Source organism: Nerophis ophidion, linkage group LG22 (genome assembly GCF_033978795.1).
Source record: "Nerophis ophidion isolate RoL-2023_Sa linkage group LG22, RoL_Noph_v1.0, whole genome shotgun sequence".
Classification (NCBI taxonomy): Eukaryota; Metazoa; Chordata; class Actinopteri; order Syngnathiformes; family Syngnathidae; genus Nerophis; species Nerophis ophidion.
In genome coordinates, this window is record NC_084632.1 from 34571661 (window position 1) to 34587528 (window position 15868).

The 15868-nt window shown below is 44.9% G+C and overlaps 1 protein-coding gene and 1 long non-coding RNA gene across 3 annotated transcripts in view; both read right to left on the bottom strand.

The window, feature by feature from the left end:
• The window catches only part of LOC133540816 (uncharacterized), a 322729-nt gene that overhangs the window by 244452 nt on the left and 62409 nt on the right, over positions 1 to 15868 (bottom strand). The gene's annotated exons all lie outside the window — the stretch shown is intronic.
• Positions 5278 to 15868, bottom strand: part of phactr1 (phosphatase and actin regulator 1) — a 48453-nt gene continuing 37862 nt past the window's right edge. For both annotated transcript variants that reach the window (XM_061883763.1, XM_061883762.1), the window contains exons 11-13: positions 11018 to 11158; positions 10863 to 10939; positions 5278 to 5914 (exon numbers count right to left, since the gene is read on the bottom strand). In XM_061883763.1, the coding sequence (XP_061739747.1) occupies positions 5899 to 5914; positions 10863 to 10939; positions 11018 to 11158 (234 nt within the window). In that variant the 3' untranslated portion in view covers positions 5278 to 5898. The remainder of the gene's footprint in view (positions 5915 to 10862; positions 10940 to 11017; positions 11159 to 15868) is intronic.

Genomic DNA, 15868 nt, shown 5'->3' on the forward strand with positions numbered 1-15868 from the left:
TTTTTATCTCCGAGTGAGAAGCACGTTGAATCTACAGGTCTTCCTTTTCGTCCTTGGCACTTGGTGGAGGTGGTCACATTTTTTTGTTCCATCCTGTTTTCTCCCTGCTTTGTCTCTTTGTCTTGTCTTGTCTATACTTTTTGGACCCTCTTTCTCTGCACTGTCCTCCAAATCTAAACACCCTAACATGGAATTGATTAGCTGGACTCTCAACTCAATTGACAAAATCTTTGACGAGGAGAGGTTCTGGGGAGCCTTGCTGCCCTGACGGAACAATTGCTGCGAGGTACGTGAGAGACTCCTGGGAAAAATGGAGAATCATGAGCATCTCAGTGCTTTCCGTCGAGGACGTGGAAGACATCTACCTATTTGGAACCGTGATCGCGGGGTATTTGCTGATTGGGCTGGGCATTGCCCTGGTGCATCATCAAATTCGGAAGACCATGGAAGCCACTTAAGGAGCCCAAAGGCTGTTCGTCGCAATGGAAAGCACAGACTGTGGCGATTTCTGAACTGAATCGTAAGTTGGACCACATCATGGAGAGGCTAATTGAAATTAAAAAATTTAATAGACGATTAGAACAGACAAGCCATTGAAATGTCTGATCGCTTGGAAGAACAACAATCCCTCGAATGGCCTTGACGCTGCTCAAAACAGACGAAGGCTGTTCTGAAAACATCCCCTGAGGACACCTCAGTGATGGACGCGCTGACATCCCTTCCTCCTCAACAACATCCACTGCCTGCAGAGCGACTCCAGGCCTACAGGCACAACAACACTACACCCTGGACAATGGGCATATGCACACAAACACCCCCACCCAAAGTCCACGCCTTTACGAGCTTGATTCCCCTTAGGAGTTGATGGATGGTTGACTAGCAGCAGTCGGCCTCCGTAGCTTCCACTCTCTCCCCTCTGTTGCAAGTTTTGTTGATTAACGTATTTACGTGTGCTACGGCTACGAGTTTTTTTTCCCTTAGTCTCAGACTTGGACCCTGTCCCTGGAGTCCAGCCTTTAAATGAATATTTTTTTTCAGGCGCGGCAAGGATCACCTTGCACATGCAACCTGTGCAGCGCAGAAACTGCCACAAGATTGGACACTTCGCTGTTGTGTGCCGCTCCACCAGGGGGAACAAGGTAACCACAGTGAGGCAGGGGGCTGACGACAGTGGCAACCAATTTTTTCTAGGTGAGATCAAAACAAAGTACACCTACATTGCAGACACTAATAGACCATGGACTGTTAAACTAACCATCAGAGACACTCCTGTGATCTTCAAAATAAATACAGGCGCTGATACTAGTGTGATATCAGATGTAACAAGCTTAAACACCTGCTCCAGTTAGCAAGCGATGACATAGACTTTGACAGCCCAGGGGGAAAATGTGTTGGTCTAGGACAGTTCACAGCTTTAACAAAATACAAAGGCCAGCAATACAAGTCCATCATACGTGTGGTCAAAACAAACAGCTGCAGCAAACTTTTAGACCGAGCTGTCCAAGCGGCCAAGGGACTGTTGAAAAGAGTGGATGAAGTCCAAAGCACGTTTGATACAGATGTGGGCGTCTTAAAGATAAAGCCTGTTAAAATATGTCTGCGATATGATGCCGTACAGCACAGCGCGAGTACTGCCAGGAGAGTACCCGCATTCATCCTCCCCAAAGTTGAAAACTCAAGAGAGTGTGGCGTCATTGAGGAAGTAACAGAACCAACTAAGTGGTGCGCCCCATAAACAAACAGCTGATGTTTAAAGAAAGTGAACATGACAGTTAAAAGGGAGCAGTACGTCTTACCCACCATAGACGACATACTGCCACAGCAGGCAAAATCCTGAGTATTCTCCCTTCTCGATGCGGCTAGTGGCTTCTGGCAAATCCAGCTAAAGAAGGAAACGGCCAAACTGACCACATTCATCACTTCCATGGGAAGGTACTTCTTTAAAGCAGCTACCGTTTGGGATTTCCAGTGCACCAGAGTTTTTTCAGAGAGAGATGTCGGTGCTGTTCAGAGCCCAGGAAGGGGTTGATGTGTACATGGACGATATTCGGACACCTCAGTCACCTTGGACGTATCCTCGCTCATCCATGCGGACTGGACATTGGCCGAGAGTTGGTTGGCGGCCGAGAGTGGAGTCGGCTGTCTTGGTTGCTTTGTTGGGTCTGCTCCTAACTCTGGCCATGCTCCCTCCACCCCAGCGGACGATGGCGTGGAACACCGCAGAGACCATCACAGTGGATATATTTCTTTTACTTTTTATTCACAGCTGTATGTAGAAGTGTCTGGTTGTATCTGCTGCTTTAATGTCTTTAATGTCCTCTGTGTTCTTTGATGTTTGATGTTTCCTTCTTACACACATGTAAGAGGGATGTGTACTATAGCTATGAGTTGTTTTTTTTTCCCTTGGCCTCAGTCTGCAAACCCCTCCCCAGGGCCAAGGCTAAGACCAATTTTTAATTTTATTTTATTTTAATCTTCTATTTTTTTTTTCTCCCATTCCCCCCCCTTGTTTACCTGTATCTCATCTTTTTTGTAAGGGGCGCTGGAAGCCGGCAGACCCGTCAGCGATCCTGTTCTGTCTCCCTGTAATGTTTGTCTGATCTTGAATGGGATTGTGCTGAAAATTTAAATTTTCCTGAAGGAACTCTCCTGACGGAATAAATAAAGTACTATCTAATCTAATCCAATCTAATTCTCGTCCACGGTAGGAATGAAAAAGAGCACCAAGAGAGATTCCAGAATGTCCAGCTGCTCCTGGAGGGAGCAGGCTTGAAGCTCGACGACAAAGTGATCTCTGCGCCAAAAGCAGCTGAACGACCTCATCGATGAAGTAGGCATCTGTTCACCGACCCCTCAAAGGAAAGTGACATCACAGAGCTGCAGCCGCTAGATGACATGCCAGGCCGCCGTAGGTTCCTGGGTATGGTTCATTATTTGGGTAGATACCTGCCTCTCTTGTCAGATGTGATAAAACCTCCCAACAACCTGCTGAAAACTGACGCGGTATGGACCTGGGACGGCGCTTTCAACAAGGTGAAACTACTAATCTCCACAGCATAAACACTTGCAATCTATGATATAAACAAACCCACAATAGTGAGCGCAGACGCAAGTGTGGTATTCAGGGGATTGTCTTGTGTATGCGCGCATTGATCTAAATCCATGTGTACAAATCGAGAAAGGAGGTCCGGGGGGTGAAAGTGAAAAGTTGTAGGAGAAATAAAGAGCGTCGACAAGAAGCAACATTGTAAGGTATTCTTCGGGGATAGCTAACACAGACTCGATACGGAAGTGCTAGAAAACTACAACATTGCTGACGGGAGGGAGGCACAGACAAAGGTGGCTTGTCCTGGGGGAGGGCTTTGGCACGTAAATAAGATCGCCCACAAAACGGCGCATTCTGAAGAGACGGTAAGCAAGTGGCTTGAAGATGGTCTGTAAAACAAAATCTATGCACCACCACACGTTATGTAGACCACAAAGAAGTGTTTTAAATGGACAAAACCCATTTCCATATGAGTTGGGAAATTGTGTTAGAGGTAAATAAAAACAGAATACAATGATTTGCAAGTCATTTTCAGGCCGTATTCAATTGAATGCACTACAAAGACAAGATATTTGATGTTCAAACTCATAAACTTTAGTTTTTTTTTTGCAAATAATTAACTTAGAATTCTATGGCTGCAACACGTGCAAAGTAGTTGGGAAAGGGCATGTTCACCACTGTGTTACATCACCTTTTCTTTTAACAACACTCAATAAACGTTTGGGAACTGGGGAAACTAATTGTTGAAGCTTTGAAAGTGGAATTCTTTCCCATTCTTATTTTATGTAGAGCTTCAGTCGTTCAACAGTCCGGGGTCTCCGCTATCGTATTTTACGCTTCATAATGCGCCACACATTTTCGATGGGAGATAGGTCTGGACTGCAGGCGGGTCAGGAAAGTACCTGCACTCTTTTTTTACAAAGCCACGCTGTTGTAACACGTGCTGAATGTGGCTTGGCATTGTCTTGCTGAAAAAGACGGCGCTTTGATGGCAGCATATGTTGTTCCAAAAGCTGTATGGACCTTTCAGCATTAATGGTGCCTTCACAGATGTGTAAGTTACCCATGCCTTGGGCACTAATGCACCCCCATACCATCACAGATGCTGGCTTTAGAACTTTGCGTCAATAGCAGTCTGGATGGTTCTCTTCCCCTTTGGTCCGGATGACACGATGTCTAATATTTTCAAAAACAATTTGAAATGTGGACTCGTCAGACCACAGAACAATTTCCATCAGTCCATCTTAGATGATCTCAGGCCATGATAAGCTGACGGCGTTTCTGGATGTTGTTGATAAATGGCTTTCGCTTTGCATAGTAGAGCTTTAACTTGCACTCGCAGATGTAGCGACAAACTGTATTTAGTGACCGTGGTTTTCTGAAATGTTCCTGAGCCCATGTGGTGATATCATTTAGGGATTGATGTCGGTTTTTGATACAGTACAATTTGGAGTGGAGTGATTTCTCCAGATTCACTGAACCTTTTGATGATATTATGGACCGTAGATGTTGAAATCCCTAAATGTCTTGCAATTGCGCTTTGAGAAACGTTGTTCTTAAACTGTTTGACTATTTGCTCACGCAGTTGTGGACAAAGGGGTGTACCTCGCCCCATCCTTTCTTGTGAAAGACTGAGCATTTTTTCGGAAAGCTGTTTTTATACCCAATCATGGCACCCACCTGTTCCCAATTAGCCTTCACACCTGTGGGATGTTCCAAATAAGTGTTTGATGAGCATTCCTCAACTTTATCAGTATTTATAGCCACCTTTCCCAACTTCTTTGTCACATATTGCTGGCATCAAATTCTAAAGATAATGATTATTTGCACACACAAAAAATGTTTATCAGTTTGAACATCAAATATGTTGTCTTTGTAGCATATTCAACTGAATATGGGTTGAAAATGATTTGCAAATCATTGTATTTTGTTTATATTTACATCTAACACTATTTTCCAACTCATAAATCATAATATGACCCCTTTAAGGCAAAATCATAAGCAAAAGTGTAAGTTTTCCATATTGACATAAATATGTGTCTATAAAGTGTATCAAATGAAACATGGATTAAGTGTTATAATCCCTCCATGTGAATATGGATGTATAGGCACAGCGAACCGTAACGGCAGGCATTCTAGAAGGTACTCTAACTCGACTTCTGCAGCAAGTCAAGTTGCTTTGGTAATTGGATAAGAAGGTGATTTTGAATAAATAAACAGATGAAGGAGAGTCTGAGATTATTGCTCTGTTCATTGATTCATTTGAAGACATTGATTTTGAGAGAACAGGGCAAGTGGTGAAAGTTGCAATTAATTGGAAGGAGTAATAGGCCCACTAACATTGGCTTGATGAATTGTACTTAATAAAGGTAACAATAGTTAATAGTCAACCTTTTGTGTCCAACTACCCTGTGACAATTGCCAACATAGTGCAATTGTCACACGTTTTTTTTTTTTTCTGTTTTTTTTTTTAGAAAATACTTATATCTGTCTTAGTTAAAATACTTAAGTTTGACCTTACAAATAATTGATACAGTGTATCAATTTTCTAAAATCAGTTTTTAAGTCCAGTCTTCCTCCTCAGACTCATTAGAATTGGCAGATTGACTTAAAATAACATTTCATAAAGAAAAGTGCAAAGTTCACAAACATAAAAAAAATTTTGTTTTTTTTTTTCCAAATATGAAGAAATTTAAAAGGTACTGAAAAAAGATGCTGATCCAGAAGCCTGCCTGTTGTCAGCGACCACCAGAGAGGTGTTCCGCAGAGTAAGGACAGCATAGGGCAGTCGACGGTGTTCATTCCTGTTCACTGGTGTGGGAGGAGAAACACCACCAACCTCCCACTTCAGTTCATGGCCGATGGAACCTGCAGAAAAAATTAGAGACATAAACAGTAACACATTTGTAAAAATTAAATGAATAAAAATTGCGACGTAGAGATATATTGTCAAAGCCATCTCCTTTCACATGAAACTATAAAAATGTGTGCCAGAACAGACCTGTCCTACACTTTAAATGACATATGTTAGGTAGACTTAAGTAGGTAAACTTTGACACTCACTACCACTAACCCTCACCCACTACCACTACACCCTCCAAATTAAGTAAAAAGTGGTAGAGTTTTGTAATCTTCCCTAGAATTTGGGACACCACTTCCTACGTCACTCAATAGATTATGTTCGGGCATGTAAGAGACCACATAGTTAAGTTTGCACGTACATCCCACCTAGAGTTGTATTATATTGTAATGTTTTGGTACCAAACTCTATATTGCTATGTATGTCAATACTTTTTGATACGTTTCAAAATAAAGGGGACCACAAAAAATGGCATTATTGGCTTCATTTTAAAAAAAAAATTTTGATAAAACTTATTAAATTCGTATTGCACCTAAAGAACAATTTTAAAAGTTTGTAATTAAAATTAAAAGGCACTTTAAACACAAAGGCTTTTCAAACAAAAGCTTACAATTATTTTGCATATGACATAAAGCCTGCCACAATCTAGAATTAGGTTAGAATAGAATAGAAAGCTTTATTGACATTGTATTAAATGCTTCATGATGTATGGTTGTCAATATTGAGCGGTGCTTTAAGACATACACCAATTAGTAAACACAGACAACAAGGCTAAAAGAACAAAGACAAGACAAATATCAAATAAACATTGTTACAAATAAAACACAAATGAAAAAGTGAGAATTTGTTATGAAATTCAGTCAATTCACATGCATTTTACTTTACGTGGGTGGTTTGAATCATTTTCAACAAGTCAACACAAAAAAATCTGTGAATCTCTGGCTGTCCCCTGCAACTCCAATCAGTGAAAGGTCGTCGTGATTACTCATGCCACTGGAAGAAGCTGGTTGGAGCCAAGACGGTGAGAGTAAGAACAACACTCACCCAGATCTACTCTGAACACGGGCCCATACCCATACCCCTCCCTTTACAAAGCCCTGTGGGTATGGGGAAAAGCGGTGGGTGCAGGTCATAGATGTGACTGGAAGCACCTAGCCCAACCCTACAAACAGGCGGCATGGGCATGATGGTCGCTGAGATATGGGACGGAACGGCATTTCTCTTTGGTAGCTCCCCATGCGACTGAATAGCCCCGCTCTGCCCACTCCGAAGAGGGAAAGGCCTATAAAAGGTGGCCCAAAAATAGTCTGTTCCTCCTCAACCCGGACAGCTTACCGCGGGTGTCGGGTCATCCCTCTCTGCAGTCGAAACACAAAAAGAAGATACCCCTTAAAAACGCAACGAATGTCCAAGGAATCGACCCGTCCCCGCAGGAGAGGAGCAACGTTTGCCCACGAGTTGAGGAAATACAACGTGGAGATAGCAGCACTCAGCGGAGCCCGCTTTCATGGCGAGGACTCTCTAACAGAAGTTGGAGAAGGTTACACCTTTCCTGGAAAGGGCTCCCGGCAGACTCTCGCCACCTCCATGGGGTAGGCTTTGCTGTGAAGAATAGTCTGCTTAAAAAGTTCCCAGAAACACCAACAGGCATCAGCAAAAGGCTGATGACCTGGCGGATTGCCTTCACAAAAGGTTAACAAGCAACTCTCATCAGCGCATACGCACCAACCCTAGATGCTATGAGGACATGAAAGACAGCTTCAACAGTACACTCGGCTGATTCATCCAGAAGACACCACCTTGTGACAAACTTCTACTAATGGGCGACTTCAATGCTCGTGTGGGATATGACTACAGACTCTGGGATTGCGTACTGGACAAACATTGCATCAGCAAATTGAATGACAATGTTCTCAGACTACTAACACTCTGTTCAGAGCACCAACTTGTCGTTACCAAAACCATCTTTCAGCAAAGAAAAAAACTGAAGACCTCCTGGCAGCATTCAAGATCCAAACACGGGCACTTGATAGATTATTTAAAGAAGCGGACCAGAGAAAGTTCCAGATCACCAGAGCTATGAGATGGGCAGAATGGTTGATGGACCACAGGTTGATTCGATCAAATGTCAATCTAAAAACCCGCAGGACCGCAAACAGGCTTCCAGCAAGAAGCTTGACTGTGGTACCCTTAAATTCATCCCAGCCATTCACCATCTTAGAAGCCGACTTGCAACCAAACTGTACAGCATCCCGGAAAGCCCTACCATCGAGGACACAAACGCTACCTGGAACCTACTGCATTCTTCTATCAATGGGATTCACCAAGCATCGTCACTAAGACTGGTTTGACGAAAACGCACCTGGCGTTCACAAACTTCTAAAGGAAAAACGCAAGGCACACTCAGTTGCTCTAGCCAACCCACAATCAGCAGCCCTCAGGAATAAATTGTCCACTATCAAAGCAGAAGCACAAAGAGCTATACGACAGATGGAGAAAGATTGGTGGGTCAAGAAAGCGAAAGAAATTCAACCTCACAACACACAGTTTCTATGAGGCAATCAAAAAGATCTGTGGGCCACAGAGCAGAAACATTGCACCAGTCAGATCTGCAGATGGCACCCCCCTCATAAAGGAACAAGAACAAATTCCAGAACATTGGGCAAAGCACTTCAGCACCGTACTAAACCAGAGCAACCCCACAGACCCGACCATCCTGGATGAACTCCCCAGCTTCCCCTCTGTCCCTCAACTTAATGAAGTTCCTGAATTTCATGAAGTTCTGAAAGCAATCAATTGCTTTAAAAACAATAAAAGTGCAGGTTCAGACTCCATCCCAGCTGAAGTATTCAAGTACGGAGGTTACCCCCTCACTCACTGGCTACATCAGCTCATCTCTGCCATCTGGACAACTCACAATGTCCCGTAAGACTGGAAAGACGCCACTATAAGGTGATGAATCAGCAGAGGTGTCTCACTCCTTTCAGTTGCAGGCGAAATCCTGACAAGGATCATGTTTTCCCGTCTGGCTGTGCACATTTTGGAGAACATCTAGCCAGAAACCCAGTGTGGATTCTGTAAGTACTCTAGAACAACGGAGAGGATTATCGCCGCCAGGCAAATACAGGATAAAGCCAGAGAACACAAACAAGACCTATACGTGGCTTTCATCGATCTGTCAAAGGCTTTCGACACCGTAGACCGAAAGCTTCTCTGTGGCACACTCAGCCAGTTTGGAGTCCCATCCAAATTCCATGTTTCATGATGGCATGCAAGCCAAGGTTCGAACTGGTGTAACTGTCCGACCAACATGAAAACATCTTTGTCTCTTTTCATGCAAGTAAAGAACAATCAGTCTGAGAGACAGAGAACACGACTTGTAGCTTTAACTGAATATCTTAGCAGCTCAGATAGCAATGTGTTAATATAAGTTTGGATGGTTTGGGGTATGTTGTTTCTTAACGGGGAAAGACATTAACGTCTCTTTGTTTCCATGTTGGCATTTAAGCTTGGAAGCTGGCGCCAGACAGCCGGTGAGTTTATCAAAGTGCAGTTATCAATCTTAGCTTTTCGATAATTTCAATTTAAAATGGTCATACTGACTGTCGGGAGTTATCATTATTACGTTTATCGTTACATCCGATAAATCCCTAAATCAACCAACCAAGGGTTGCAGTTAGAGATGTCCGACAATGGCTTTTTTGCCGATATCCGATATTCCTATATTGTCCAAATCTTAATTACCAATTCCAATATCAACCGATACCGATACATACAGTCATGGAATTAACACATTATTATGCCTTATTTCGTTGTGATGCCCTACTGGATGAATTGAACAATGTAACAAGGTTTTTTAAAATAAATCAACTTACCGGTAAGTTATGGAAAAAAATGCCAACATGGCACTGCCATATTTATTATTGAAGTCACAAAGTGCATTATATATCCATTGCTTTCGGTCCCCTAGAGGGGGGGGGGTTGCCCACATCTGAGGTCCTCTCCAAGGTTTCTCATAGTCAGCATTGTCACTGGCGTCCCACTGGATGTGAATTCTCCCTGCCCACTGGGTGTGAGTTTTCCTTGCCCTTTTGTGGGTTCTTCCGAGGATGTTGTAGTCGTAATGATTTGTGCAGTCCTTTGAGACATTTGTGATTTGGGGCTATATAAATAAACATTGATTGATTGACTGATATATATTTTAACATGCCTCAAAACAGCAGCTTGGAATTTGGGACATGCTCTCCCCGAGAGAGCATGAGGAGGTTGAGGTGTGTGTGGGAGGGGCGGGGAGGGGGAGTAGCGTATATTGTAGCGTCCCGGAAGAGTTAGTGCCGCAAGGGGTTTTGGGTATTTGTTCTGTTGTGTTTAAGTTGAGTTACGGATGTTCTCCCGAAATGTGTTTGTCATTCTTGTTTGGTGTGGGTTCACAGTGTTGCGCATATTTTTACCAGTGTTAAAGTTGTTTACACGGCCACTCTCAGTGTGACCTGTGTAGCTGTTGACCAAGTATGATTGCATTCACTAGTGTGTGTAAAATGCCGTAGATATTATGTGTTTGGGCCGGCATGCAAAGACAGTGCCTTTAAGGTTTTTTTGGCGATCTGTACTTCTCCCTACGTCCGTGTACCACTCCAAACAGCAGCATTCTAAAAAGTCATACATTTTACTTTTTGAAACCGATGGCGATAATTTCGGATATTACGTTTTAAAAACATTTATCGGCCGATAATTATCGGACATCTCTAGTTGCAGTAGATCCCTTAAATAACACAGAAGCTCACCATAAAGTCTTGAAAAATGTTATATTTCCAACATGGGAACATTTTCCAACATATTTGTACCTCACTATAAAAAGCAAAGTTCTTAAAGGCATGTGTGGTGAATTCCATGTGGTAGAACCGTGAATGTGTGTGTATTTAATTTGCAAACATCATCATGTAGTTTGACTTTTACCTGGTGAAGTGACGACTCGACTCATGCACTTCCATCTCTGTGCTTTTAAATTCATTCAACTCTTTCCTTATGGCAGCCTTGAATGACACACACATCACACATCAAGATTAATCAAGTGTTCATATCAAGGAATGAAGGTTCAAGTGATGCAGAACCTTGTCCACAGCTGTTAGTCTCGTCCAGGGCTTATCGGCTCTCCTGTCATAGTCCTGAGCCTCTGCGACCTCCACATAGTCGCTAAACCGAATGAGGATCTTTGCTTCTCTCAGCTCCTCCACTGTGGGCCTTTGGCTGAGCTGGAGGTGGGAGAGAGAGTGGAGAGTGAGCCATTGGCATTAACAATCTTTGTGTCTTCAAATCAAGACACAAAGATTGCGATCTGGGCTCTGACTTTGTCACTATTTAGTCTTAGCACTGCACGATAGAGATGGGATAAAATGTTCCGAGTAATGTGACCTAATCACATTTTTGGGACGTGGTTCAGATTTGCGTGGGAGATTAGACAACTCATTAACTACCCGAGCGCCATTGAAAATGTGGGCTTTTGAAACCTGTGGCCAGTTCGGAATCTGGACAGAGAATAAAAATAGTTTTTAAAATTCCACTAGAATAAAGGACAACAAACTGAATCCAAAGGAAAAACCCAATATCCATATAATGACTATTAAATAACCATTTCTATCAATGATGTCATTAGAACTTTGGTAGCACATTCCTCTTTTATTCCACGTGGGTTTGATTCTTTCCTCTCCGAGCTGCCAACTTATCGTGGTAGAGGAATTTGCGTGTCCCATTGATCCTAGGAGCTATGTTGTCCGGGGGCATAAGGTGGAGTCTCCCAAGACAAAAGGTCCTAGGTGAGGGATCAGACAAAGAGCAGCTCAAAGACATCTATGAAGAAAATAAATCACGGACCCAGATTTCCCTCGCCCGGACGCGGGTCATTGAGGCCCCCCTCTGGAGCCAGGCCCAGAGGTGGGGCACGATGGAGAGCGCCTGGTGGCCGGGCCTGTTCCCATGTGGCCCGGAAGTGGGGAACGATGGTGAGTACCTGTTCCCGTGGGGCCCGGCCGGGCACAGCCCGAAGAAGCAACGTGAGTCCCCACTCCAATGGGCTCACCACCCATAGCAGGGGCAATAGAGGTCAGGTGCGATGTGAGCTGGGCGGCAGCCGAAGGCAGGGCACTTGGCGGTCCGATCCTCGGCTACATAAGTTAGCTCTTAGGACGTGGAACTTCACCTCACTGGGGGGTAAGGAGCCAGAGCTAGTGCGCGAGGTGGAGAAGTTCCGGCTGGATATAGTCAGATTCACTTTGACGCACAGCAAGGGTTCTGGAACGACTTCTCTCAAGAGGTGCTGGACTCTCTTCCACTCTGGCGTTGCCGGAAGTGAGAGGCGACGGGCTGGGGTGGCAATACTATTTCCCCCGGCTCAAAGCCTGCACGATGGAGTTTAACCCAGTGGAAGAGAAGGTAGCCTTTGGGTGGGGGGATAGGTCCTGACAGTTGTTTGTGCTTACGCACCAAACAGCAGTTCAGAGTACCCAACCTTTTTGGATACACTCGAGGGAGTACTAGAAAGTGCTCCTCCGGGTGATTCCCTTGTCCTACTGGGGGACTTCAACGCTCATGTTGGCAAAGACAGTGAAACCTGGAGAGGCGTGATTGGGAAGAATGGCCGCCCGGATCTGAACCCGAGTGTTTTTTTGTTATTGGGCTTTTGTGCTCGTCACATATTGTCCATAACAAACACCATTTTCAAATATAAGGGTGTCCAAATGTGCATTTGGCACCAGGACACCCTAGGCCGCAGTTCCATGATCGAATTTGTAGTTGTGTAATCAGATTTGCGGCCTCATGTTTTGGACACTCGGGTGAAGAGAGAGGCGGAACTTTCTACCGATCACCACCTGGTGGTGAGTTGGCTGCGAGGGTGGGGGAGGATGCCGGACAGACCTGGCAGGCCCAAACGCATTGTGTGGGTCTGCTGGAAACATCTGGCAGAGTCTCCTGTCAGAGAGAGTTTCAATTCCCAACTCCAGAAGAACTTTGAACATGTCACGAGGGAGGTGCTAGACATTGAGTCCGAATTGACCATGTTCCGCACCTCTATTGTCGAGGCGGCTGATTGGAGCAGTGTCCGCAAGGTAGTTGGTGCCTGTCGTGGCGGTAATCCTAGAACCCGTTGGTGGACACCGGTGGTGAGGGATGCTATCAAGCTGAAGAAAGAGTCCTATCGGGTTCTTTTGGCTCATGGGATTCCAGAGGCAGCGGACAGTTACCGACAGGCCAGGCGGTGTGAACATGGGAGGAGTTTGGGGAAGCCATGGAAAACGACTTCCGGACGGCTTCGAAGCGATTCTGGACCACCATCCGCCGCCTCAAGAAGGGGAAGCAGTGCACTGTCAACATCGTGTATGGTGCGGATGGAGTTCTGCTGACCTCGACTGCAAATCGGTGTAGGGAATACTTCGAAGACCTCCTCAATCCCACCAACAAGTCTTCCTAAGAGAAAGCAGTGCCTTGGGAATCTGTGGTGGGCTCTCCTATTTCTGGGACTGAATTTGCTTAGGTAGTTAAAAAGTTCCTCAGTGGCAAGGCCCCAGGGGTGGAAGAGATCCGCCCGGAGTTCCTTAAGGCTCTGGATGCTGTGGGGCTGTCGTGGTTGACAAGACTCTGCAGCATCGCGTGGACATTGGGGGCGGTACCTCTGGATTGGCAGACCGGGGTGGTGGTTCCTCTCTTTAAGAAGGGGAACCGGAGGGTGTGTTCCAACTATTGTGGGATCACACTCCTCAGCCTTCCTGGTAAGGTTTATTCAGGTGTACTGGAGAGGAGGCTACGCCGGATAGTCGAGCCTCAGATTCAAGAGGAACAGTGTTGTTTTCGTCCTTGTCGTGTAACTGTGGACCAGCTTTATACTCTCGGCAGAGTTCAACAGGGTGCATGGGAGTTTGCCCAACCAGTCTACCTGTGCTTTGTGGACTTGGAGAAGGCATTCAACCGTGTCCCTCGGGAAGTCCTGTGGGGAGTGCTCAGAGAGTATGGGGTATCTGACTGTCTAATAATGGCGGTCCGCTCCCTGTACGATTAGTGTCAGAGCTTGGTCCACATTGCCGGTAGTAAGTCGGACACGTTTCCAGTGAGGGTTGGACTCCGCCAAGGCTGCCCTTTGTCACTGACTCTGTTCATAACTTTTATGCACGGAATTTCTAGGTGCAGTCAAGGCGTTGAGGGGATCCGGTTTGGTGGCTGCAGGTTTATGTTTCTGCTTTTTGCAGATGATGTGGTCCTGATGGCTTCATCTGCCCAGGAACTTCAGCTCTCACTGGATCGGTTCGCAGCCGAGTGTGAAGCAACTAGGATGAGAATCAGCGCAGCCAAGTATAAGTCCATGGTTCTTGCCTGGAAAAAGGTGGAGTGCCATCGCCGGGTTGGGGAGGAGACCCACCCCCAAGTGGAGGAGTTCAAGTACCTAGGAGTCTTGTTCACGAGTGAGGGAAGAGTGGATCGTGAGATCGACAGGCGGATCAGTGAGGCGTCATCAGTAATGCGGACGCTGTATCGATCCGTTGTGGTGAAGAAGGAGCTGAGCCGGAAGGCAAAGCTCTCAATTTACCGGTCGATCTACGTTCCCATCCTCACCTATGATCATGAGCTTTGGGTTATGACCGAAAGGACAAAATCACGGGTACAAGCGGCCAAAATGAGTTTCTTCCGCTGGGTGGCGGGGCTCTCCCTTAGAGATAGGGTGAGAAGCTCTGCCATCCGGGAGGAACTCAAAGTAAGGCCGCTGCTCCTCCGCATTGAGAGGAAACCAGATGAGGTGGTTCGGGCATTTGGTCAGGATGCTACACGAACTCCTCCCTAGGGAGGTGTTTAGGGCACGTTCCACCGGTAGGAGGCCACGGGGAAGACCCAGGACACGTCGGGAAGACTATGTCTCCCGGCTGGCATGGGAACGCCTCGGGATTCCCCGGGAAGAGCTGGACGAAGTGGCTGTGGAGAGTAAAGTCTGGGCTTCCCTACTTAGGCTGCTGCCCCCGTGACCCGATCTTGGATAAGCGGAAGAAGATGGATGGTTACATACAGGTTTTGGAGCAACATATGTTGCCATCCAAGCAACATCTATTTCAAGGACTCCCATGCTTATTTCAGCAAGACAATGCCAAGCCACATTCTGCACGTATAACAACAGCGTGGCTTCATAGTAAAACAGTGCGGGTACTTAAAAAAATGGTCTCCTCAGTTCCTAAACGTTTACAGAGTGTTGTTACAAGGAAAGGCCATGTAACACAGTGGTAAAAAAATGCCCCTGTGCCAACTTTTTTTGCAATGTGTTACCGCCATCAAATTCAAAGTTAATGATTATTCACACACAAAAAAAAGTTTCTCAGTTCGAACATTAAATATATTGTCTTTGCAGTCGATTTAATTTAATATAAGTTGAAAAGGATTTGCAAATCATTGTATTCTGTTTTTATTTACAATTTACACAACGGGACCAACTTGACTGGTTTTGGGTTTTGTGCGCTTATAATATTAATATCACTAATACTTGGTTAATATTCAAATCAAGAAATGTAAATTAAGTATTGTTGGCGCTTTTTCCAATGGTTATTTATTTGGATTTTATGGGCAGAATAGTGGAGCCCCCATTGGCTCCGCTGTAAGCAGACTTTAATTTTCATTTATTTAATATTTAAAATACATTGGAAAAAAAACTTCTGTCGTCGTGACTTTCATAAGGATTGCGATTGATAGGCAAAATTCCCCTTTAACTTAATCTTCTTCATTAATTTTCTATACCGCTTATCTTCATCCTTCTTCTTTGTTATTTTCTTTTTTTCTGTGAAAATGTTTTCCTGTGTCTTTACATGGTGGCTACAATTTATATTGTTTAGCTCAGTGTTCTGCTTCCCCTCCATCCAAGAAAAAGAAGTCATGTCTAATGTGAGCAGAATGGGTCTGCGAAATGACCCGCATGTGCACAAAACATGACATCA